General features: G+C 36.3%; 1 protein-coding gene across 1 annotated transcript in view; it reads right to left on the bottom strand.

Moving 5' to 3' along the window:
* The window catches only part of LOC120624896 (protein kibra), a 103,998-nt gene that overhangs the window by 10,504 nt on the left and 69,151 nt on the right, over positions 1-24,343 (bottom strand). The window contains exons 4-8 of the mRNA XM_039891665.1: positions 4,716-4,824; positions 3,542-3,716; positions 1,828-2,673; positions 627-762; positions 302-404 (exon numbers count right to left, since the gene is read on the bottom strand). Coding sequence (XP_039747599.1) covers positions 302-404; positions 627-762; positions 1,828-2,673; positions 3,542-3,716; positions 4,716-4,824 — 1,369 coding nt within the window. The remainder of the gene's footprint in view (positions 1-301; positions 405-626; positions 763-1,827; positions 2,674-3,541; positions 3,717-4,715; positions 4,825-24,343) is intronic.

Here is a 24,343-nt window from a genome sequence, read left to right as displayed (position 1 = left end):
AAATTGTATAATTAAATAACAAAGTCAAAAATTTTAATAGTGAGACTGTTTTAAGCATAAAATACGTTTTACTTAGAAAATACTTTTCACTTCTTACTATTCGTATGTAATTGGAGCAATTCATTAATCGTTTACAAATAATAAAAAATGTTATAATGAAAAAAGTTGTGATTAAGTGGTGCTCTGTTGTGATTTAAGGAACATTTTTCATGTTTCACTAATTAGGGTTAAAAGTGATTGATTTAATATGTTACTAGCAAAGCTCACTGTAGAAGATGTTCCGAGGTAAAAATCTACTTACTAGTTGAAAGCCCAGTAACTTCATTCAATCCTGTCGCAACACCTATTCTCATTTCAGCTAATTTTTCTTCTAATTCCCTCTGTTGTCGCCTCTGTCTTTCCACCTGAAAATAATTAAACAACATTTTCAACAGTGAAATTATAAAAAAAACCTTTGTTTTTTTATAATTTCACTCATGAAAACTAAAAAAAAAAAGTATATAAATAAATGATAGATAGTGTATTTGCAACTTACAAAACTAGAGAGAAGAAAAAGAAAAATTAAATAAAAATACAAATATTAAAATTAAGAGAAAAAGAAAAAATAATAAAGATAGAAAACATACCTGATTATAAGAAGGTGGCGGTGGTGGTGGACTAGATGATGATAGACTGCTCCTCGGGGATAAAGAAGGTTGGGAAGGGGAACTGCTTGCAGCAGGTGTTGCACTATCCGCGTTGAAACTTGACCCCCGGAGTAGCCTGGATGTAACATTTGCTTATAAGTTCTACTAGGCAGGGAATGAATTATTTGCTATATGACAATTGAAAGTTCATGAATGAAGAACTGTTCAAATGCACATCAAAATTGTAACGTGGGATATAAATACCATAAAGAAATAGAGCCCAGATGAGAAAAGGTCAAGCAGATATTGACATTTTAAATAACATCGTAATTGGGCTTGCCTTTTACATTGTGATGAAAAGTAAATAATATGTCGTACTAGGTAAACTCCATTGCAACATAGCACTACTAGCACTACAATATGAGATCTGTAAGCAGATAATTGTGTTATTCGTTGAATATCATAACAAGTTGTTCGTTATGATATTAAACCAAACCAATTCACACAATAGGATATTGTAATTATCATCGATTAAGATAAACTACAAAAGAACTTGGCTTGAGCAAGTAAATTCAACGAACTTTTATCGGGCAGCAATATATTCTAATTACATGTCTACATTATAAGGAAAAGAATCTGTTCATCAGCTTTTTCTATTTAAAATTTCTAATCCCAGTAGCAATAAAAGTTGTAACAATTTCTTTCGGAGGAACTATCTTATACAAATCAATAAACTTGAATGTTTTTGTTAAATTATATTGACTCTTTATCGCTTTGATTTATTTATCGATTTTTGTAGAATTATCTATAAATAACTAAAACAACAAAAAAAAAATATATAAATATATATACTACGACAATAAACACATCGCCATCTAACCCCAAAGTAAGATAGGTTGAGTTATCGAGAGAGTACAAGGTACTAAGATGACTGATCAATATTTTTATAAAACAAACACCCAGACACTGCAAACATTCATGTTCATCATACCAACATTTTCCAGTTGTGGGAATCGAACACAAGCCCTTTGACTCGGAAAGCAAGATCGCTGTCCAGTCGGTGGTCATATAATAAACCTTGATTTCATTATTTTATCACATTAATGTAATATATTCTCAAGGACACATGCCCTTGTATATAAGACAGTATGGCTAATCTGAACTAGTGGATAGCTTGGAATGATAAATAATAAATTCTTACCTTTCGACTCGTCGATGAAGATCTACCATATCAATAGGTTTATCCGCTTGAAACGTACTGGCTATCTGCGGCCCGCCGTAGATATCAGTAAAGCTTATCCCGGAACTCAAGGAGCCTTTACTGCTTGCCGTAGAAAGGGACCCTAAGCTCGAACTACTCGATACAGACAAGGTAGACGCGGATAGCGTCTTCAATTGCCCTTCCAACGTAGTCATAGACGTCAAAGCGTCTTTTAACTGCTGTAACAACAGTTGTTTCTCTTCATGTAGCCTCAATCTATCTGCTATACACTTATTGGACATTTCGAATGCATTTTTCAAGTCCTGCTCTAATCTTTTGCATTCTGATTGTATATCACTCATTTCTTGTTTAGATCTTGTTCTGGGAGTTTTACTTCTCAATTCCCTTAGTAACTGTTCTTTCTCTTGGAATAATAAAAGACGATCTTTGTCGGATTCTGCTTGTCCTGGCTGGACTTTGTCTTCTAAATCAGCTAATTGTTGCTGTATTTGTTGTATTCTTTTTCTAGCGTCATCGTATTGTAGGCGAACCCGCGCCATTTCTGCTAATCTAGTCCCGATTGGTACTAAGTCCGCACAAAGATCCGTTTGAGAGGCAGTGCTTAGTTTCTCTTGAGGCAAACTTAACGTTGATAAGTCGGGAGAAGCATCTGCAAGTTGTAGCCTCGTCAAGTCATCTTTTAGCTTGGCCAGTGACTGCATGAGGTCAGCTCTCTCCTTCTCACCAGACGTTAGTGATTTCTGAATGTTCTTCAGCTCAGTCATTATCGCCTGAGCTTCGGTGATGTTGTAACATCCCTGTTGAGAGCTCAACTTTTGTTCCACTCTGAAACAAAACAGATACATGAAGCCTTTCTAACGCGCACGCGAGACGGTCGGTATCGGTCTGTCAATAACTGTACACAATGAACAAGAGAAATAAAATCAGACATCTCGTCATCATCAATCATAATTGACCCATTGACCTGGGACACTCATATAAATCACCGATCTACATGTAGAAATCAGAACGGCCGGTACACGACTCGAATTTCCCGAGAACCATGTTGCTGTATAATACATGGTTTTAGCATTCTTTGCTGCTGAGATCACGATGGATGACGTAAAAGCGATTTCTGCAGTAATAAAGAGTTATGGATTTTACGTCTTAGTAACTTGATAAACTATAAAACATATTTATCATTACGACCAGTAAGTACCTAGTAAGGTTAATTATTTCTAGAGATACGTCTGACGTCAAAAACGGAATTCCACCTAATAATTACAAAGTATCATAGAAATGTAACATTCTGTAAGAGTACGATCCGTACTTGTAGAAATTGCCTAGTTAGTCTAGTTCTTAGCATGCATGACTAAAGACCACAAGGTCAGGGGTTCACATTGTAGATAACTAGTTAAGTATTGGGTCTTTCTGTTAACAATTTCGTAGTATGAATTAATAGTAACCCGGAGTTATGAAATCGTTTCTTCTACATATCTCTAAGCACGTTAGGCGCAGTTTATTGTCACTAACATGCAAAGCTATAATCGTTAAAGCCTATTGAGAATACTGGCATCGGAGTAGCGTGAGGGGCTCAACCCTATATGCTCAAAATTGTGATGAAGAGCTCGTACCGTTGATCTTGGATGGGATTGAAATTAGTCGAGGTTACATCGACCAAAATACGCTCGAATAAAGATATAGATATACTCACTCAACAAGAGTGTCAACTCCTCGTCGCGCGCTGGCAACCTCAGCTCTTGCCTGCCGGAGCTCCTTCCTGAGTTGCGCTACCCGCCCGCGAGCCTGCGTCACCTCAGATCGTAGAAGCTCGGGGTCATGACGTGATGTCGTTGACGTTGTTGTCACTGATGTCGTAGACGAGCATACTGAGTGGGAAAAATATAAATTAAACTATAAATCAAATTAAATATAATTCTAAGAAAAACAAGGGGACAAGCAGAACTTATAGCTGCAGGATATTTTTTCTTTGCCAAGTTAAATAAAAATTTATATCAATTTAAGCATAATCCTATGCCAGTCAAAGTTTGAACATAGTTTACAAATTGTGTATAGGAATAAAAATGGTTTACACAAAAAAGTATTAAAAAAATAATAAAGTTAATAAAATTAAATTTAGAAATAAAGAACACAGATAATGAAAGTCGTCTAAACGCAGTTAACTAAACGGCTGTACAAGGAATTGCAGACAAAGTCCCGGGAATCAGTAAACTTGCAAGTAAAACTAAAAGTCATACAACTGACCTTTAGAATAGTATGAATAGTTCTACATTCGATTGTATTCCACTGTAAAGAATTGTATTCAATATTGAATGCAGCTCAGAGCGGCCATTGAAAATTATGTTCAGAGAGATACAAGAGCTCGATTCACAATTCATACGTAGCTTCCCTTGCACAATGCTTTTCATTTAGAATTTCTATCTGGCATTCCCCTTGTCAGTTTATCAATTCTACCGTGTAAAATACAAAACCGGTGACAGGAGAAGAGAGTAAGGAAGTGAAATGTATCTAATGATGATTTTAAAATAAGATGCAGTTTTAAGGTAATGTTATTTATGAAGGAACTCTTACTCGTAAAATTTCATCACGTATTTATATCTGTTGATGTGGAAGTAAAGATAATTTTGGAAAGTTTTAGTTCAACCTATCTGAAAATATTTTTATGAAGGAATTATCACTTTTTTATCAGTTTTCGAGTTAAGGTAGCTTAACTGCTCAAAAAACGCTTGTGATACGCTCGCAGCTTAGCACATTAAATAATTAACGTAGGATTTATAAAGCTCAGAGAGTTTTCAAAATTTTATATTATCATCAAGTGAGACCGCATAAAAAAATATGACTAAGATAAAAAAACCAAAAGGACTTACAGCTAGTCCGGGATGCTGCGAGGGTAGATAGTGCGTTATTCAGATGCTTGTACTCATCCTGGGCGAGACACAGCCTTTGCTTCTTCACATCGTACATCTCCCGCTTTGCCTGTTGACAATGGAAAAGCAAGATTAGTCTAAATCGTTGAAGTCTTGAATAACTCAACAGTTCCGGAATTATTACACTGCGAAATAGATAGTCATAGCTTTCTGAAATAGAATGCTGAGACTTATTCAAGCTCAGACAGTAACAAGAAAAACAATAAGTATTGAATACCCTTTAAGAGAACATGTCCAGCAGTTGGGACCATGGCTATGATATCAAGGTAGCGTACATAAAAACCACGATCAAAGTGCCAAATAGTCGAAACCAACCCTTTCCAAAGCTTGTCCTACCCATAAACCCAATATTGTTAGATAAGGAAGAAAATATTAAACACAGTTACTAGGAAAACTTATCATTGTCGCGTGCTATCTTCGAAATAAAGTTCACCAGTTCTTCACTCAGTTCTTAAGTTTAAAAAAATCCGCATATACAGCTCTACATCCAAAAATACATTCTGTTTTGCTCTTTATTTAAACAATTATCATTTACTGTCAGCATAAATTAAGGTATTTTAAGTTTAGTTCTTATGAATGACACACTTATAAGAACTAAACTTAAAATACCTTAAATTATGAAGAAGTATACACTCTTATACTTTATGTTATGTTATTTGTAATTTGGTTACTATCCAAATAGTTGTGTACCAATAGTCTGTTTAATCATATTTTAAAGCCGTAAAAACGTAATTTATTTCTCTAATGTTAAGTTAAGACTTATATTTACTTTATTTCACCTAAAACTCCAAATCTCGAATTTAAACTTTGGAATGAATAGCAGATAGTTATCAAGGCAAACATTATTAAATTCCCATATAACCTGTAGTGTTCGTTAAAGCCTTCTTGCTAGAGCCAAATGCGTAAAAGCTGATATTAATTCTGTAGTTTGGGTTTTATCTAAGAACTTACATAATAAGAAAATTTTGCCATTTTATAATCGGCTTTATCATCATCGTAGTCATCATATTAACTCAATACCGGTTTACTACAGGGCACGGGTCTCCTCCCACAATGAGAAGGGTTCAATCGGGTAATTCAGCTAAAAATCTTGAATTGTATCTATTAGTACTCGTAGTTTCAAAATAATTCATCATGGGCACCCTAATCAAAGAAAAACAAAAACATTTTAAATATTCTCTGTACTTTTGTAGGTTACCAAACTCCTCCTAAATGTTTGGACCGATTTGGATGAAATTTTTTGTGTCTCCATGTTTTTGTCTCGTGGCGTTGCAGTTAGATCCAGGATTTTTAGGACACTTTGCCGTATCCAGTAGTAGGAATTTAATATATTATCATTCAATGTATTCATTTTTTGTTTTATGAAGTCAGTAGAGCTATTAAAATAATAATGATAAGTGAACGTTACTCATTTGCTACCTACATTTATAATGTACATCCAAAAATATTTAAATGACGTGATTATATTATGTACTTATTAAAAAGGAAAACTGATAACCGTAGATTGTCTATTTTGAGTTTAGGTAACTTTTGTTGATTTATTAAAACGCATTGTCCTTAGGTAGATATAACTAACATGGAAAAAGTACCGTTAAGAGGGTTTAACAGAGATCAAAAAAACTCTACGGTAGATATAATAGCTTCTGTAAATTTAGGTACACACTTTGGATTTCAACATTTTTCTGACCTAATGATACACTGTGACGCAATACAGATTTAACATAATATAATGTTTCTCCTGGGTTTATTAATAAAGTTAACTAAATAAATTACGCAAATAAAAATGTGAACTTAATCAGAAAATGTTAAATTGCATTATATTTGTAAGGTCATAGTACCCGCTTAATAAGTATCTACGAAATTCTCGAGCCACTACCAAAATTAACGAATCATTAGAGCAAAATTCCGACGGTTATTTTTTGCGCCCGACATAAATACGGTATTATACTGAGCAGCAACTTTTTGCTTGGAATGCGTATAAAAAGCAACCTCATCACTCGTACACATATCCGGTTTTGCCTAAAGAAATCAAAATTTTGTACAGCAACTGCAGGAAAAGATGCCAGAATTTCTTTGGAATATTTAGTGGAGTTTTATTTTGTATGTGTTTTAGCCAAGCAACCATACTATTTACTTCTATCAGTTTTATAAAATTGGGTAGGATATTTACAGTAAACAGCCTCAAGGATCCAGTCATCCTGCCAGCGTGTTGAAGCCTACTCCAAGTGTGCGGTGGACACTGCGGGAATGTTCCATTTCTGCTGAGAACCTGGGTCGCCACGTAACCTTGACCCTCGTAGTACGGCACCTCAGACACCGGCACTAAACGCACTTCCGCGGAACGAATCTGACGCACTGACAGTATGTTTTCATAGATAGCCTCGTCCTCGAGGTTCTGGCCTTCGGGGCAGAGGCGGTAACCGTACTCGCGACTTATTTCGTCCAAGTTCGCGTACTCGGGACGCTTTCGGAGCTCCTCGAGGTTTTGGTACTGGGGTTCGTCGCGGACGCAGAGTCCCGGAGGGTGGGCCGAAGTCGGGTCGACCCGCACGCCGTATTCGGGGGGTTCGCGCACCATTCTTGCGACGCGACGCGAGTCCTCGCAGCCTCTGCACCAGGAGTGCGCGCCTGCGGAAGCGGCGCGAGCACGGAAGCTCGGCTCGGGGGGCGGTTGGGACCACATAGTGAGCGCCCGCCGCAACGGACACATCTTAACCCCCAAAAGGGCGCGCGTCGACTGGCGGACGCGCGGAGTGGATGGCGCGCAGTGGAATGCGCCCGCACCGCCGAAAGAATGCAATCTCGGGCGCATTTCGGAGGTCGATCTCTCCGAAGGGCCCGCTCGCCCGCTCCCGCCTCCCGGTCCCCGGCCATCTGTCGTAATAAGTTCGACGAAACGCGAGCCCCGAGAGCCGGCCGGCCCGACGCCGTAACGGTCCCGTGTCCTCAGCACGCGAATCATTCAACACACCACAGATTCTTGCACAATTTAATTTCGCTACCCCGATATTAAATTTCTAGCCATACGCCCCGCGGTTTTTTTGTCCAATAAAATCGAATCAAAAATTCTTTATTCAAAATACTTAGAACGATATTCAAGATGCATTATAAAAATGTAAATGTCGATTTATCACTAGCAGTGGAAAATGCTGGTTGATACTCTGTAAGATCCGACTAAGTTAGGCTGGAGTTACGTTCAATCAAATAGAAAGAAATAAAGAAATAATCAGTGATTTTGGTTGGTCATGGGATGAAATAAATGATGAAAAGATTGTTAAAAACTGACCGTTGAATTGAAACATTCAGAAAAAAATAGTTCGTATATTTTTTTCAATAACTAAAAATATGATGGCTGTAGCAACCACAATCAATTTCTACACGACAATGTACCTGAATACTAAATCGTTTTCTAAAATTCTTAAATTATAAATTCCCAAATCGCCCCCGCCGCGGTTCGAAACCTGGACCTCCACTTTAAAGCTCACCACTGCGCCAGTAAGGTCGTCAACCTAATAGTATTTCGAATAAGGTCTGGCCAGTGAACAACCACAGTAATCGCGTTGCTCCGGACAGGACAGTGGGTCGGAATGCAAAAAGGCTTACAATCTCACATGCGGCGGCGATGCAGCGAGGTTGCGCGCGTAGTTAGAGGGCGATTTTCTCAGATTTTCCACGTAAACAATTTACATGGCTTAATGTCGGAATGCGCAGCATGCGAGCGCATCTGGAGGGCGTGCCTGCAGGTAGGCGCGTATTTTTATAGCGCGATTCCTTTACACGCATTTGCAATCCCGTCCTGAGCCAACACTGTGCATAAACGGTTTGAATACTGCATATATTCCGCCATCATCCGCATCCTTATAGGTCTCCTCTGTCATATTTGAAAGGGTTTTGAAAATAGCCCACCATACTGCTTCATTGCGGTTTGGCAGGTTTTAACGATTTTAATCACATTGGCGAGGCAAGGTGTGAACAATTCCACCAACTTAGTACACAGAAAACGTACGTCTTGAATAGAACACAAGACATGCAACTATATTATATTTTATCATTCACACTTCATATGCAATCCCATAATATATTTCCACATATTTATTTTAATCAATAGATACATAATAAACCAGTCTCCTTATGTTTGTGTCCGCAAAACTCAAAAACCTAAAAACAGATCGGGCTGAAATTTTAACACACCTTTACATTGCTATGCTTAGTTGCTTTTGTAAACTTTTATCCCTTAGTTCCCACAAGGACGGGAATTAAAATCAATCTGCCATACCGTGGACAGGGTTTAGATAGTGAATATGAAATCTCGCTCCGCTCGCTTATCTCTATTCAGATACAAGTTATGCCGCTAGCGAGCGTGGTCTGCATCACAGAAATATCAGAATACTTAACATTTTTTTCCTATCCTAAGTAACCGCATAATTCTTTAGCTACATGTGCAAGCGTGTTTATTTTTTATTGCATTCTCACAACTAGATCGGCTACTATAAACGCTTTAAAGATGACAAAGATTATCTCTTTTTTTATATCCTTTATATAGTCATCATCATATCAACCCTTAACCGGTCCATGACGGGGTCTCCTTCCTTAATAAGAATTATTTGGGCCGTAATCCACCACGCTAGCCCAGTTCGGATTGGTGGACTCCACACGCCTTGATCATTATGGAGAATCTCAGGTATGTATAATCTCAATCTCAGGAAAATGCAGGTTTCCTCACGATGTTTTCCCACACCGTTGCAAGTGTTTTAATTGCTTGAAACGCACATAACTCAGAAAAGTTAGAGATGCGTGCTGGGATTCTAACTCGGCCCACCGAAACTTACATAGGTAGTATTTCGTATACAATAAGTTAAAAATGCTTACAGTGTTAGTAGGGCCTATATTCCGTTGTTTTAAACCTATCTTGTAATATAAACAATACTAGCAGACCAAAACAAAAAAATTGTCGTATGTCCAATATAAATGATTCTGAGATTCCAATATAAATGAATCTTAGCTAGATCGATTTATCGCCGCCGAAACCCCCTGTATACTAAATTTCATGAAAATCGTTGGAGCCGATTCCGAGATTCCAATTATATATATACTAGAATTACTCGTTTAAAGATATAAGATTTTAATATTTCTTTAGTTTTAATTATTTTTGATACCATAGTTTACACTAAAAGGATTGTTCATTGTGATTGTAATTGTCATAAGGCAGGTAAGAAAAACTTAAACATTCCATTCAGGTAGGTATTAAAATATACCTACTAAATGAACGCAGTCACTTTAAGGTAAAATATCATTTAAACGTAATAAGGATTATAGGCTGCACTGCTTTCTCAGTTTATTGTTTACTATTTATTTACGTATTCTTACAGATCGTTAAAAGGTACCTATAGGTTGATATAGAAGTTTTATTTAGTACTTTTGGGAATTCTTACTATCCATGCATCTATCTATATCTAGAACTAATATCGAGAGAAAGATTTTTTTTGTTTGTTTGTTTGTAGACTACCTAACAACTGGACCTGTTTTAACCAACTTTTACCAATAGAAAGTTAAATTACCATGAATAACAAAAGCTAACCTAACAAAATGGCAATAATGTTACATGAAGTATCAAAATTTTGCCATTAAAACTCATTATTTTGCGTGCGATGAGAAAAATAAATTAAAGTATTTACTTTATTTACTATCCACAAAAAAAAACGCGGGATTTGTAAAGAACCGTAATTAACGCGGACGAAGTCGCGGGCAACAGATAGTTTCTAATAGAAGACGTAAGAACACCTAAACGTCAGGTACCAACTAATATTAAGTAACCTGGACGCTAAGAATTTGAATGTTTCCAGTCACTTATAATTTTGAGATACGAGTTAAAAAATATTCACGTTCGGAATAGAATGAAAAATTTTAAAACAAATTATCAAACACAATAGGTAAGTACAATAAAATCTTATAACATAACAGTCCGCTGAATTCTTCTTACTGGGAGCGAATTTTTAAGTCGAACAAAGGTAATTTAATTCATAACATTCAACTTTAACGAGAGTTTAGACAGACAGGTAATTTGGCCCGGTGCCTACATTCCACAAGGCGGTGTGTCCGACTAATAGCAGTTTTTAGGGTTCCGCGGTAAATCTATTGAAACGCACAATCATATCACTCTTAAGGTAGTTTTAATCCGTCGCATCTTACGTCAATTATTTTTTGGAAGATTAGTGCCCCATAAAAATAGCGCATCAATCCAAAAGTTTCTCCTATTTTACCAACAGTGTCCTTTAGAATTCTCAATATTAAGTTTAAAATTTTGTAGACAGCGTTTTTCTTAGCAGAATACATAGGGCATTATTCAATAAAATATATATACCTAATTGTTTGATTATGAAACTTTGTGTCTTAACAGTTAAGTTTCATAATAAACCATTAGGTACTAAGCTAAAAGTAATTAAAAGCAAAAATGAAAACGTTTGCTTTCTAATTGAAAAGCTTTTAGGCATTGGCCTAGTATAGTCTATTTTTATGTTCATGTAGACTATTTTAATAAGTTTCTTGTCATACTACTTAGCGACTTAACTAGAAATAGGCTTGTGAATCAATTGCTCTTCTATATTATATAATTGATAAAGCCCAGAGCTTGGATGTGGACCATTTTATGAAGTTATTGCGCTTTTTATAGCCCTCTCTCAAAATCATTTTATCCATACTTTTTGTAGATATGAAGATTTTCATTCCATCACCAAAAAAACTCATACTGAGGTTCGGCGAAGCAATAAAACATTTTTAATGGTCTCAGGTGTAAGGAACCTACATAGACTCTATATACTGTCGCGATTCTGTCTAGACGATGTCGGAATTTACGACAAGATCAAAGGCATCGAGCTTACATCTCTTGTTTGTACTATTATGTATATTTAATGTTGTCAATATATGCGGAATCCTTTATATATAAAAATGGGATCGCTATTTAAAACTTATGTTAACTAAACCCGCAAAAATTCAGGTAAATTTTAAAATAAAACATCTGCGTTCCATAATTTTTATGTCTATAATGACATGTAAAGAATTTAGGGGTCCGTTTACAATTGCCATTGTCGATAGGTACCCTTTCCAAAATATGTAATAATATTGGCGTGCAGTGGTTTTCTTACCAGGGTATGCGTACAGTAGGAAAACTGCGTAAAACAGCAAAATCCACTTCCTATATGAGCTATATATACATTTTAGGGAAAGCAGTGCTTTTGTGCATGTATGAAGTGCACGCCACTGTGCAATAACCACTATTGAAATATAAAAACCGATTACAAATCGCGTGTTATTAACTAGCACTAAGTTTTTGCCATAGCTTTGCTATTGTCTTTCCGAGCTCTATCTTCGAATATGTTTATCAAATCAGAAAATTAAAAAGTGAAAAGTTTTTTTTAATTTATTTTTATTATTATCTAGCGGTCCCTCGCGACTTCATCCGCGTATGATTCAATCTTATCTTATATATATATACCGCCGTGGATTTTTTCTTAGAAATTATGAAAAAAAAATTTGTCTCATAGGTATATCATTATATCGAAACTTTAACCGTTTACGCAGCGCACGCAATCTCTTCATTGATGCTATTGTCCTATTGGTCTAAGCATGATAATATATACCCTATAGCCTTTCTGGATAAATGGGCTATCCAGCACTGAAATAATTGTTTTCATCAGACCAGTACCTAATTCCTGAGATCATCGGGTTCAAGAAAACAAACAAAGTCTTCAGCTTTATATATTAGCATAAGATTTCGTAATTATAATCCAAGTGTTTGCCATCCATGGAATACGCTGTCTACATAGGTACCTATGCGATAAAGCTAACCTCATATTCCATCAACTGACTGACTGACTGACTGTACCTACTTAGATGTATGAATGTGTTTCTTGTTCAAGGGAATTCACTACTAGTAGATTTAATATAGTTTTTTTTTGAAGTAATGATAACATTCTTATATAAAATACCTACATATACAATCATGTATGTACAGAAGCATCTTAGGAACTTTTTTTTAAATAATTTTCTTATTGTTGGAATCTGTAATGCCGTGGGGGTTTTAAAACACATCTGCCTCCCTTGGACCGGTTACATTTCGACTCACTGTATCTCCCCTCCCTTTCTAACACCAAAAGATTACTCTATACCACTTTCTCCCTCGCACTTATAGTCCTACGGAACTAATTTTAGATTTTTTTTTCCCTCTTTGTCTATCTACTGGATACGGCCGTAGTTTTTCTCTTTTAATGCTTGTAATGTTTTATTCTTTAATCAATTGTGTGATGTAATTACACCTACTTCTTTTTTTTTCTTAACGAACATGAGCGGGCGAAGTTAGGGTTCGATGTTATAGTCTATTTATAACCGACTTCAAAATAATGGTTATCAATTCGATACTCATAAAAACACTGGCCGTACCTCGCGACTTCTTCGGCGTATAAGTCAACCTTAGGAGATTTTTTTAGTACTTTTAAAAGGGAAAAACTTTGTCGTATTTGATTATATAGAAACTTTAACCGTTTAAGCAGCGCACGCAGCGGAAGCTCTTAGAAGGAAAAGAAAACGCCACACTGGTGCTATGCTTCCGCAAAAAATGGGCTATCCACCACTGAAACAATTATTCAAATTGGACCAGTAGTTACTGAGATCATCGCGTTCAGGTAAACAAACAATCAAACAAACAAACCCTTCAGCTTTCTATATTGGTATAAGATATGTAGGTAATAGTCATTCTAAATTTATTAGGGCCAAACAAATATTGAAATTGTTATGTTTGTCCACATATTTCTCCGAAACTATTTACCGGATTCAGTCCATTCATTTTTAGTTGGCTTACATTTGCTTAAGTAGAAGTGCAAATTTCATCAAAATCAGTTCAGTTGTATCATAATACTCGGCTCACGCCTCACAGCAGGCAAGAGTTCAAAACCACAAAGACACAAAAAAAAAAACAAAAAATTTATCCAGCCAGTTCGGAGTTTAGTGTGTATACATAAACACGCATGGAAGAATTATATGAATAAAAAAATACTGATTATAATATAGGAATGCATAGTATAATATTTTTTTGGATTGTGTCTATTATTCCTTTTTTTCTTCAAATACTATGAAAATATTTTATAATCTTCAGCTCCCCAAAAACCGCTCAGGTTTAATAGGGTGCCCGAATCGTCTACTCATATTTTGACAAAAAGAGCAAATTTACTACTAGTGTTGAGGGGAGGGTGAAAAATGGACTTGCGCAGGCGCATTTTTATGTCCATTCGAGGGCGGACACCGGGCAGACATTGTATACGATTAAAATTCCTCGAACGCCTCGCGCTTGGTCTGAGATACCGTGGACCAAAATCTTTTAGATATACCTACCTACTTATGCATATAAGTATGTTGAGTATTCCAAAATAAGGTTGTAATAACCTAGATTGTAATTAAATCTATATGAAGTTCTTCACAGCGAAAAGAGATATGTTTCTTTCCTTGACCATATTTATGAAAAAATTAAAATGTTAAAAAAAATCAAAGATGGGTGGTTTTTCAATAGATCTACGAATCTAAGGAAACAAAACCGATTTGCATTCTAGAGATAAGTCTAGAGTAAAAATTTTTGTGTAAGAGTTTTTTTTAACAAATACTTATATTCCATCTAAAAATATCTATGCAGTTATAGTATTTAAGGTAAAATAACAAAAAAAAATACTATTAAAAAGAAAAAAACATAAACTAACACTACACATTTATTTACGTAAATGTATTCAGAAACAACAAAAATTACAAAAAAAAAAATAATTAAAAAATGTCAGTTGCATTCCAGGTAGATAACCTCTATTAAGAAGAGGCTCTCTAAATTCCTAGATCGCAAATATTAATCTCGCATGTTCTTAGAAGACTGTGGCTATGAAAGCTCACCGTCTGTGGAACCATGCGCCGACCAAGGTTCGAACCCACGACCTTTAATATCAGTCTGCTATACTAACGGTCGCGCCACCTGGCGTTATCAATACTCGACGGAAATAGCAACCGGATTCCTATACTCGTCTGAACTAAAATCAACACCATTGCATAATAGAAAGAAAATAGTTCGTTCACTTTTCAAACTCTAAATATTGTAATAAATATTACTAAACAATTTTTGATGAAACAAAAAATATCGAATATTCGTTCAAACTGTAATTCGTTCAACTTTTATAATATCTTCTCCAGTTGAGGAAGCGTAACCATTATCAACCCATTATCAGTCCACTACAGAGCACAGGTCTGTTCTCAGAGGGGTTTAGACCGTAGACCAACACAACAGGCTGGCCAAGTGTGGATTGGTGGACTTCATACCTTTACGAACGCCATTAGGGACAGCTTTCTCAGGCATTCAGGTTTCCTTACGATGTTTTCCTTCGCGGTTAACGCAATATTTGTTTGCTTAAAACTCACATAACTCCGAAAAGTTAGAGATGCGTGCCGCAGTCCGAACTCGGTCCCCCGAAAGTGAAGCCAAGTCCCAGCCACTAGGCTATCGCCACTTCAATAAGCAAGCATATATATTTCCATTGGTATCCGACGATTAAATTTGAATAAAGAACATAAAATAAACTAGTGTAAGAAAAAATACTACACAAGTTTTAGTGTAAATAAAAAAGTGTGTACGTATTAAAAAAACGTGTATTCAATTTGCTACATGTTATCATCTATCACTTCAACAAAAGGGAATGCGGGAATAATATTCATATTAATAAACTCTCGAATACATTCTTAAGTTACCATTGATATAGGAACACCGAAGACAACACGGCTAACGGCATGCTACGGCTGGGCAGGAGACATTGTCCCCACAGAGAAAGGACAAAATATTATTAAGCAAGCGTTACGATAGTTTATTCATTCGTAGCATAAAGGCACGTTAAACGTCCTGTTTGGTGGGTTGTATATGTGTTAATTGCAATAGGTCTTAGATAAGTCTGCAACTGTCGGATAACTTTGATCCAAAGCAAACATTGATGTCCCGCTGTAACCCACAAGTTTATGATCGCTTCGAGACACAAATTGGGATAAATTACTCATTCGTATATATTGAAGTTGCATATCGTATGCATGTTGGAACTACAGGAACTAAATCAGGTAATTAATTTTCCTTTTCCCGTATAGCACGTGGAAGTAAATGTTATCCCTTGTCAGTCGATATAATTGGGGGATAACGTTTTCGTCGCCTGTATGCTAGCCATGCTGTCCCTTTCAACTGTACTTTTAGGTAACGTTTGCACTTTAATAGGTTATGGGTTATAATTTTGTTATAGCGATCTTATAGTAATAATTGTACATTACAATAATAATATGGAGTTAAAATTTGTAAGTATTGAGTATTCCGTTAGATATTTAGCCTTTTTCGATACCCAACACTTCTTTGGCAAACTTTTTTTTTTTAGTATGAAACTATATTGCAACAGTATTCTGTTTTTTAAATCTCTTCGACATCATATTTGCTGTCCATCAGGCATAATTACCACCCAGAGCAAGCCTGCTTAATGTGAAAGAGATGGAATAGGGAAGAGAAGTAGGTGTTCCACAAGCTAAAGATATGCCTTCGAGTTATATCGAGCTCTTCATATTCACATCTTCAGTTTAGTATATCAACGGAGCGTTACACACGATTATCCCCCGAGAGGCAATGGAAAAAAAGGCTAAAAAACTACAGAATAAAAAAAATATATGACAGAAGGCCGGCGAGGCGCGGGCGCACGAAATGTTCGCTTTGACGTGCTCGTTTTTTACTTCATATTATTATCAAGCCGACGGACGCTCCCGGTGTTACGGAGAAAGAATGCGCCACAGAGCACTAAGTTGTCAGAGGAGAAACATTTTTTTGATGTGAAACATCTATAGGCAGAGGGAAAACCTGATTTTTGGCGTGGCGACACAGGCCGTGGCGACGCATCGCCACGCTATATGATTGAATTTTTGTATTTCGTATGTAACAATAAAAATTAATATTTATTTTGTAATAAAACAGTCATTATTATCCAACTTACAAAAAAGAGTGGTTATCCATTTGGTTGTATTTTTTTTTATTTGTGGAACTAATTTGTAATTTTTTCATTATGCAATATCTGCATTAACTTAGAGAAAACATTTCGATGTTTCACATCTGCCAGGCGTCCCGTGACGGCTCACACGTTTTTTTTTTTAATATTTTTCAGGTTCATGTTTAATTTGACGAAGGCTCGAATTGGTTCGATAGTAGTCGAATAATTCACGTAAGTTCAACCGTCAAATTTAAATGAATTTTACTCACGAATCTTATCTATTACTCTTGATAGATTAAATTTAAAAAAATCTGGTACCTATATATTTATTTTTAAACCGTCGTATTACTGACCCAGGGACTGGCGGCCCTGTGTCAGTATGGCTAGCAACTCTAAGATTTTTTTTGTTAAGATTCTCAGTACCAGCCTGGAATTCGCGCCTTGGGCAGCACGTCAAGCACGGTTTCGGTTAATATAACTAACTCATCACATATTGGGATACTTGATCTATTTAGACTGGGATTTATAAACGGCAGGTTTATTTTTTGATTCGAGGCTTTTAAAGCACTATCTTACTATCTTTATGAAATACTTAAATATAAAGAAACGATATTGGATGAAACAAATAAAATGGTGTTTTTACTACACATTTGGAATCCAGTGATGGAAATGGGACGCTTTACTTAAAAAATAACAAGACATGGAGATATAGTGCCATATACTTTATCAATACCGACAGTTTATCTTATAACTTTTGTATTAACATACAAATATTTTATACTTTGTGTACTCCGACAGCGATGGTAATTGACTTTGTAATTGAATACAAACGTGATGTGTGTATAAAAAAAAATGTCATGCCGCCCATAGTACACTCGTGGATGGACTGGAATGCTACCTATAGAGCGGGGCGATATCTCTTATGCTGTAACCACGTCGCGGTCTTTTCTGTATGGGTACAAAATATTGATAAAAAATCCTTTCCATGCAAATTTTAAGTCTTCATATTGATATACATACTTAATAATACGGGACACTAAATTAGACTAAGATATATCCTACTTAATCTCTACTCACTATATCCCTATCCCTACTAATATTATAAATGTCAATGTAAGTTTGTATGTTCCGCTTTCACGCAAAAACTACTCAACCGATCCTCATGAAACTTTGTGCATATATTCTTGGAAGTGTTAGAAGTAATATAGGATACTTTTTATCCCAACATTAAATTTTAGCCCAATAGAGCGTATTTGGAACCGTCGTAGCTGTGAAAGTTTACGAATATAGTTACCACCTGTGGCGTGCACGAGGTTTTTGACCGAGGGTATGCATAAAGAAGGAATATGACATGAAAAGGAAAATACCTTCTTCTTTATGAGACATTTTTTATGAGAAAATTTTTAGGGTAGGCAATGCTTTTGTGCATATATGAATTGCATGCCACTGGTTACCACCATCATCTTACTACCATGTAACCATTTGTTAGTGCGCATCAAAAGTGCCTTTTAAAGGTCTATTTGAATATATTTACTTGGAAGTAACAGTACTAAGTTCTATAAAAAATTCAAGGTCAAATGGGGTCACAGAAGCGGTGATAGCCCAGTGGGTAGGACTTCGACCTCACTTTCGGAGGGCCGAGTTCGAATCCCAACACGCACCTCTAACTTTTCTAAGTTATGTGCGTTTTAAGAAATTCAAATATCACTCGCTTCAACGGTGAAAACATCGTGAGGAAACCTGCATGCCTGAGAGTTCTCCGTAATGTTCTCAAAGGTGTGTGGAGTCCACCAATGACTCTACTCTCTGACTCTTAACGGAAAAGTACACTTTGGAAAAAAACTTGCATGGCTATGGCTAATATTCCATAATGTTACTAACCACGTGCTCTGTAGTGAGCCGATATTGGGTCGATATTTATGATATCGGTTCTTACGTAATAAAGATGGAAGCTAGATACAAATTAATAATGTTAATCTCAGTTCCAATATCAAATTCCATAAATGTTTAATAGCAATCGAGCTATCATTTAAATTGCTTATCAAATTCTCAACGGCCATTACATAGATACATAATTGCATTTTAAACTTTATAAAATGACATTGATTGAAACTTCGGTAGCCATTAGAGTTGTTTCCATCAAAAACTATATAATTTTCAATATTAAAGTTACACTGTAAGTTAAACTTATTCAAGTCAAGTGGTAGGCATGTTTAACTTCAGATCGTGAATCGAATCCAGACCGGGTTCGATTCACGAGTCCAGCTAAGAGTTTTAGGAATTAAGTTTGTCTGCTTAACCCATAAAACCCATTGGTTGTCACTGTGTTTTTAATGTGTAAGTTTTTATGGAACGTCAAAGCAAAATGTTTCCAATAAACCTCGTTTTAGAGTCAAGAGAAGCCCTTGCTATAAAAGTGCGGAGGAGTTCGGACTGTAAGACAAGAAATTTAAATTGCTCCTTATTGAAAGTAGAAACCGACCTTCGATTAGTGCATACTAAATCTCATACTAAGCGTACTCAAGTCGGACATAACAACTTTCATCGGTTTTAATTATCTTAGTCCCTATTAGAGACGTCAGAATTATGCAGACGAAATAGAGTGCAGTGGCGTTTTTATACGCGTAAAATAGAAAACTCATCGTTCTGTACGAGTTATTTGAAAATGTTTGGGTAGGCAGTGCTTTTGTGCATTCATGTTATGCGCGCCACTGATCGCGGGCAAGACATAGCTTAAAATATAAATATCATCTTTTTTAATCTTCAAAAAGCATTGGACGCATAAAAATTTCCTACACTATTTCAAATTCCATATAGGTATGTACATAAACTTTTTAAGTCTACATTTATGACCGCGTAAGCAGGCTATTCTAATAAAGCGTAATAGACTGAGACTGCTTTAGGCCCCAACTAGCTGTGCGACTAAGAGGCCATTGGAACATTCTTAATTCACGCAGCAACGGCAGCGATTACATAGAAGTAAAATATAGCCTATCAGGTAACTACATCTACAACTAATCTTCAATTAAAACAATGCCTTACACAAAATAAACTTTTCAAATTGTCAACACAGCTATGTCAGAATGTCAATGACTGGAAATCATAAGATTTACCCATCCAAAGAGTCCTAACACGTTTATGTTACAGTCGAGTAGGTATATGTTATGTTTATAGTGTATATTATTCGCGTAAATGTACAAAGCCCTCTAACTACGCGTAGCTAGTCTGGCGCAATACGTCACGAGCATGTCGAGGTCATTGGTGAAGCGTGTGTCAATGTATAAAACTTTATACAAAACATTTGGCGGCCGATTGGCGCAGTGGACAGCGACCCTGCTTTCTGAGCCCAAGGCCGTGGGCTCGATTCCCACGACTGGAAAATGTTCGTGTGATGAACATGAATGTTTTTCAGTGTCTGGGTGTTTATGTGTATATTATAAGTATATTATTCATAAATATATTCATCTGTCATCTTAGTACCCATAACACAAGCTACGCTTACTTTGGGGCTAGATGGCGATGTGTGTATTAATTTATTATTTATTATTAAAAAACATACATGAACATCCGTACAAAGTGTAGCGTGGAATGCTTAAAGTGGCCCATTTTAATGGTTGGACTGGAATCGTGTCGCTTTGCTTAATGTGTTCACAGCCTTAGGCGTCTCTACCTGCTTTCGTCCACAAATATCTCGGGAATGCGGTGAAAAAAACGGAAATTCCCCCGTGAGAAGAGAGAAAAAAGCTTTCTGACTTGGGAATCTCAGTTTCTAGGAATTCGCGTGCCAGCCCCTTTGTTTGGTTTATAATAGACCATTGTATTGCTAAGCCGTTTAGATGAGTTTTTTTATTATTATTAGTGACCACTTCACGCTTGACTATTATCTCCCCTGCCAAGATAAGTCGAGCAGGTTTAGAGCAGTGGCGTGCACTTCTTACATGCACAAAAGTACTGCCTATCCTAAAATTGATATCTAGGAGGAGGAGGATTTTTGCGCATATACTCGTAGCTTGCACCAGTAGCGAGTAATTTGGAGCAATAGCTTACGCCCAGTAGCGTGCTTAGAGGATATGCAGTTGATATAAAATACGAGTACTAGTTATAAAAAACTTAAATACAGGCATTGTAAGAGTTATAAAAAGCCTACCCTTATGTATTTATAGGTCGTACTGGAGATATAATTAATTTTTTATCATCGCAGCTATGTCGGTAACTTTGGTTCTTCTATGAATCTCCACATTTCTGATCTGATCCCGTAGAGATACTCCGAGCATAGCTCTCTCCATCGCCCGCTGAGTGACTTTAAGCCTTCTTATAAGGCCCATAGTATGATAACACTACATAGGCCGTCTTTTATAAATCTATTCTTTAATTGCACAGGTTATTTTATATAGGTGTATGGACATACACGTGCTTGCGTGTAAAGCGACGGATTGCTCCGTGTATGGCGACCTTAAGTTATCCCGCAGCTTTGAGATGGTTGCATGTTCTTTGTAACATGCAGGGCATATATGAATAACGCCGGCCAAGTAGGGCCATGTCTGCTGTTGCCGTCGACTCGCTAATAAATAACACTTGCAAAATATTATATTTTACATTTACTGTTACGATCAATAATTTATAGCTAGGGAGCCCTTACTTGTAGAGATTCGCACGCACACAACCGTAGAGTCGCTTTGACTTATGGTTACACTCATCATCCGCAGCCTATTAACGTCCCGCCGCTTGGCACAGGCCAGGTTTAAGATCATAAACCCAACAAGCTGCTCCAATTCGGATTGGTGATCACTTGTGATATAACGGCTTAATGTGCCCTGAGGCACGGGGGTTGACTCCGTCAAATTCCTAACTGCGGGCAGATGCTGTCAATTTTTTAACAGAAAATACACATCACACAATTTTTTTTGGCCCGGTTTACAATACACACATCGCCATCTAGCCCCAAATTAAGAATAGCTTGTGTTGCGGGTACTAAGATGACTGATGAATATTTTTATAAATAATATCTACATAAATACTTGTAATATGCAGATAACCACCCAGACACTGAAAAATATTTATGTTCCTCACAGAAACCTATCCTATTTCAAGTTTTTTTAAATGTTATTTTGCTTCTTTTTCTTTAATAAAAAACCAAACCAATTTCTACGTTTTAGTTTAGTTTATTTATAAAAGAGTGATTTTTAGTTTTTCTTAAACTACTATTTTTATTATAGCAAAATTAATCGGTTTACCATTCACCATCAAATTTGTTAATATTAGAGAAATCGGCTAAAGATTATGGTTTGAAATTAAAATTAACATCATTCCGATATCATCATCATCGATAAGGCTATCGACTATAGATGAAATTTATATTAATTAACAAAAATCTTATTTTATCAAATCGAAAAATGGAATAATCTTATCAAATTAGTGTATTGTCATCGGCTCTCAATATATCTACAGAGTTTGAACTAAATCAGACGGTTTAAAGAGGGCCAAAATCAAGTCCAAAGGAAGGTGAAGCTAATATAAAGCGTGTGCAATGAACGTTTTTTTGGCCATCTTGCATGTCGCAGTAACAGACAGGGTGCAAGCGAAGCCGTGGAAAAACTAACTAGTCAGAATATAAAGCCAATTTCACATTCTTCAACGTAGTAACTTCTATCTGCGCACCACAAAATTACAATTCATGATTTCGCCTCACTGTTGAAAATAGTCGACTTGGATCTTATTCTAAAATACACATCCAATCTCGGAGTCATTCACATTAGAGGCATGACTAAATTAATTATTGTAACATTTATAACAATTAGCTACACTTTCGAGTGGACCCAACTGCGTACCAACGCCTGATAAATGGCACTGCCTATCAAAGAGCGTTTCAAATTTTATCCCTTCTTATAACTCTATACTACTCTTATATATCCTATTCTACTAATCTTATCTATACTTATAATAAAACTGTAACTTGAAGATTTCTGTACATTTAATATATTTTGAAATTTTTTATCGGGGTATGCTTTATAAACGATACTGAGTCCAAAAGAGGTTTTTATTTAATTTTTGACTGTCTGTCTGTGCGTCTGTCTGTTCGGGCATCACGTGAAAACTACTGAACGGATTTAAATAAAATTTGGTATAGTGGTAGCTGGTATTCCGGGTCAACATATAGGATACTTTCTATCCCGATAAACAGTAATTTTTTGCCGGGAAACGGGATGAACATTTTTATCAATTTTACTTCATAGCTCCGTTAAATTTAATAATTCTTTTTAATTTGAAATTGTTTACTAAGAAGCATGTATTGTCTAATTTTAGGCATCTGCTTGAGATTTAGCCCTTACTAAAATCTCAAGCCTATGCTTAAGGACAAACATAATTTCCTTTCAAGATTTTTATTGAACAAAGAGTAATCATCGTAAGGCAGTGTTATTGTAGCCTTGTATTGTGCTCAAGGGGTATTGTATGGGCATTGTTGTGGGATCACATAATCCAAGAGCGCTCCAAGGTCCGTGTTAGAGGTCGTTCGACGTTGCCCGCGCACGCGTCACTCGCTGTAAAAACAATATCGAGTTACGGCGAAGTGCTGTAGGGTGGACATTTCGCATGGGAATTATGAAACCGAGGAATTGTTATCAACCCAGCCAAATTTGTCTGATCATTACTAAAAATAGTAAACAAAAAACATGTTCAACTCCTTAGGGACTGCCGATGGAAGTGAAAACGAAATCTATGTACACAGTATACATATATAAGCTCATGGGAAGCGTGCGATGACGACGATTTCATTATAACAAAAGAAAATTAAATATATAGATATTGCACTATTCCGTTTTCATAATTATTTGCCTCTTACATTAACGGTTGTCTGGAGGAGATCGCTTAGAGCGATAAAACCGCTTTAGCAATTTTTTTTTTGTGCAATATAGAAATTATCTATCTAACTACATATCTAAATTGTAGTTCGGTGCTTAAGAATCATCCTGTATCAAGTGTACATTGTAATCAGTAGGTACGGCGGTGGTTTTCATTCAAGCTATCTTTTCATTTAGCATAAAAATGTGCTCGAATATGTGCCTAATTTGATCAGCTACTTCCAAATTTCGAAATGCAGAAATTTATTCTGGTGAGTAAAATTCAGCAATTTCAATATTAATACAACTGTATGAAATACTCATAAAAAATAGTACCATTACGGTATACGTAACTTCAGATCTATGGCAACATGGTCGTCCTACAAATTTTATGAGTAACACAACGTCTGGAACAATGCGCACACGCGGAGACTCCGCAGGGTCGAGGACGCGAACCCCGTCCTTCCTCCCCCCAAGAGAGGGGGAGGGGAGAGGGACGCCTTCCCAATCTCGCTTGGCCGCAGAAAACCATTAACCTGGCACAATGGTTGACAAGGCTAAGCTCAGTAATGTATAGTCGTTCAAAAAAGTCAAATGAAGGTAAACTTTTAGTACCTCGCTTTTACACTGTTGTAACCTTAAAAACTAGGAACGTGGGTTACCTTAGTTACCTTGAATAGTTGCTATACTCGTATATAAA

The sequence above is a fragment of the Pararge aegeria genome, chromosome 7, assembly GCF_905163445.1.
Source record: "Pararge aegeria chromosome 7, ilParAegt1.1, whole genome shotgun sequence".
Lineage (NCBI taxonomy): Eukaryota > Metazoa > Arthropoda > Insecta > Lepidoptera > Nymphalidae > Pararge > Pararge aegeria.
Note: the sequence above shows the minus strand (reverse complement) of the source record. Positions and strands in the feature narration are given on the sequence as shown.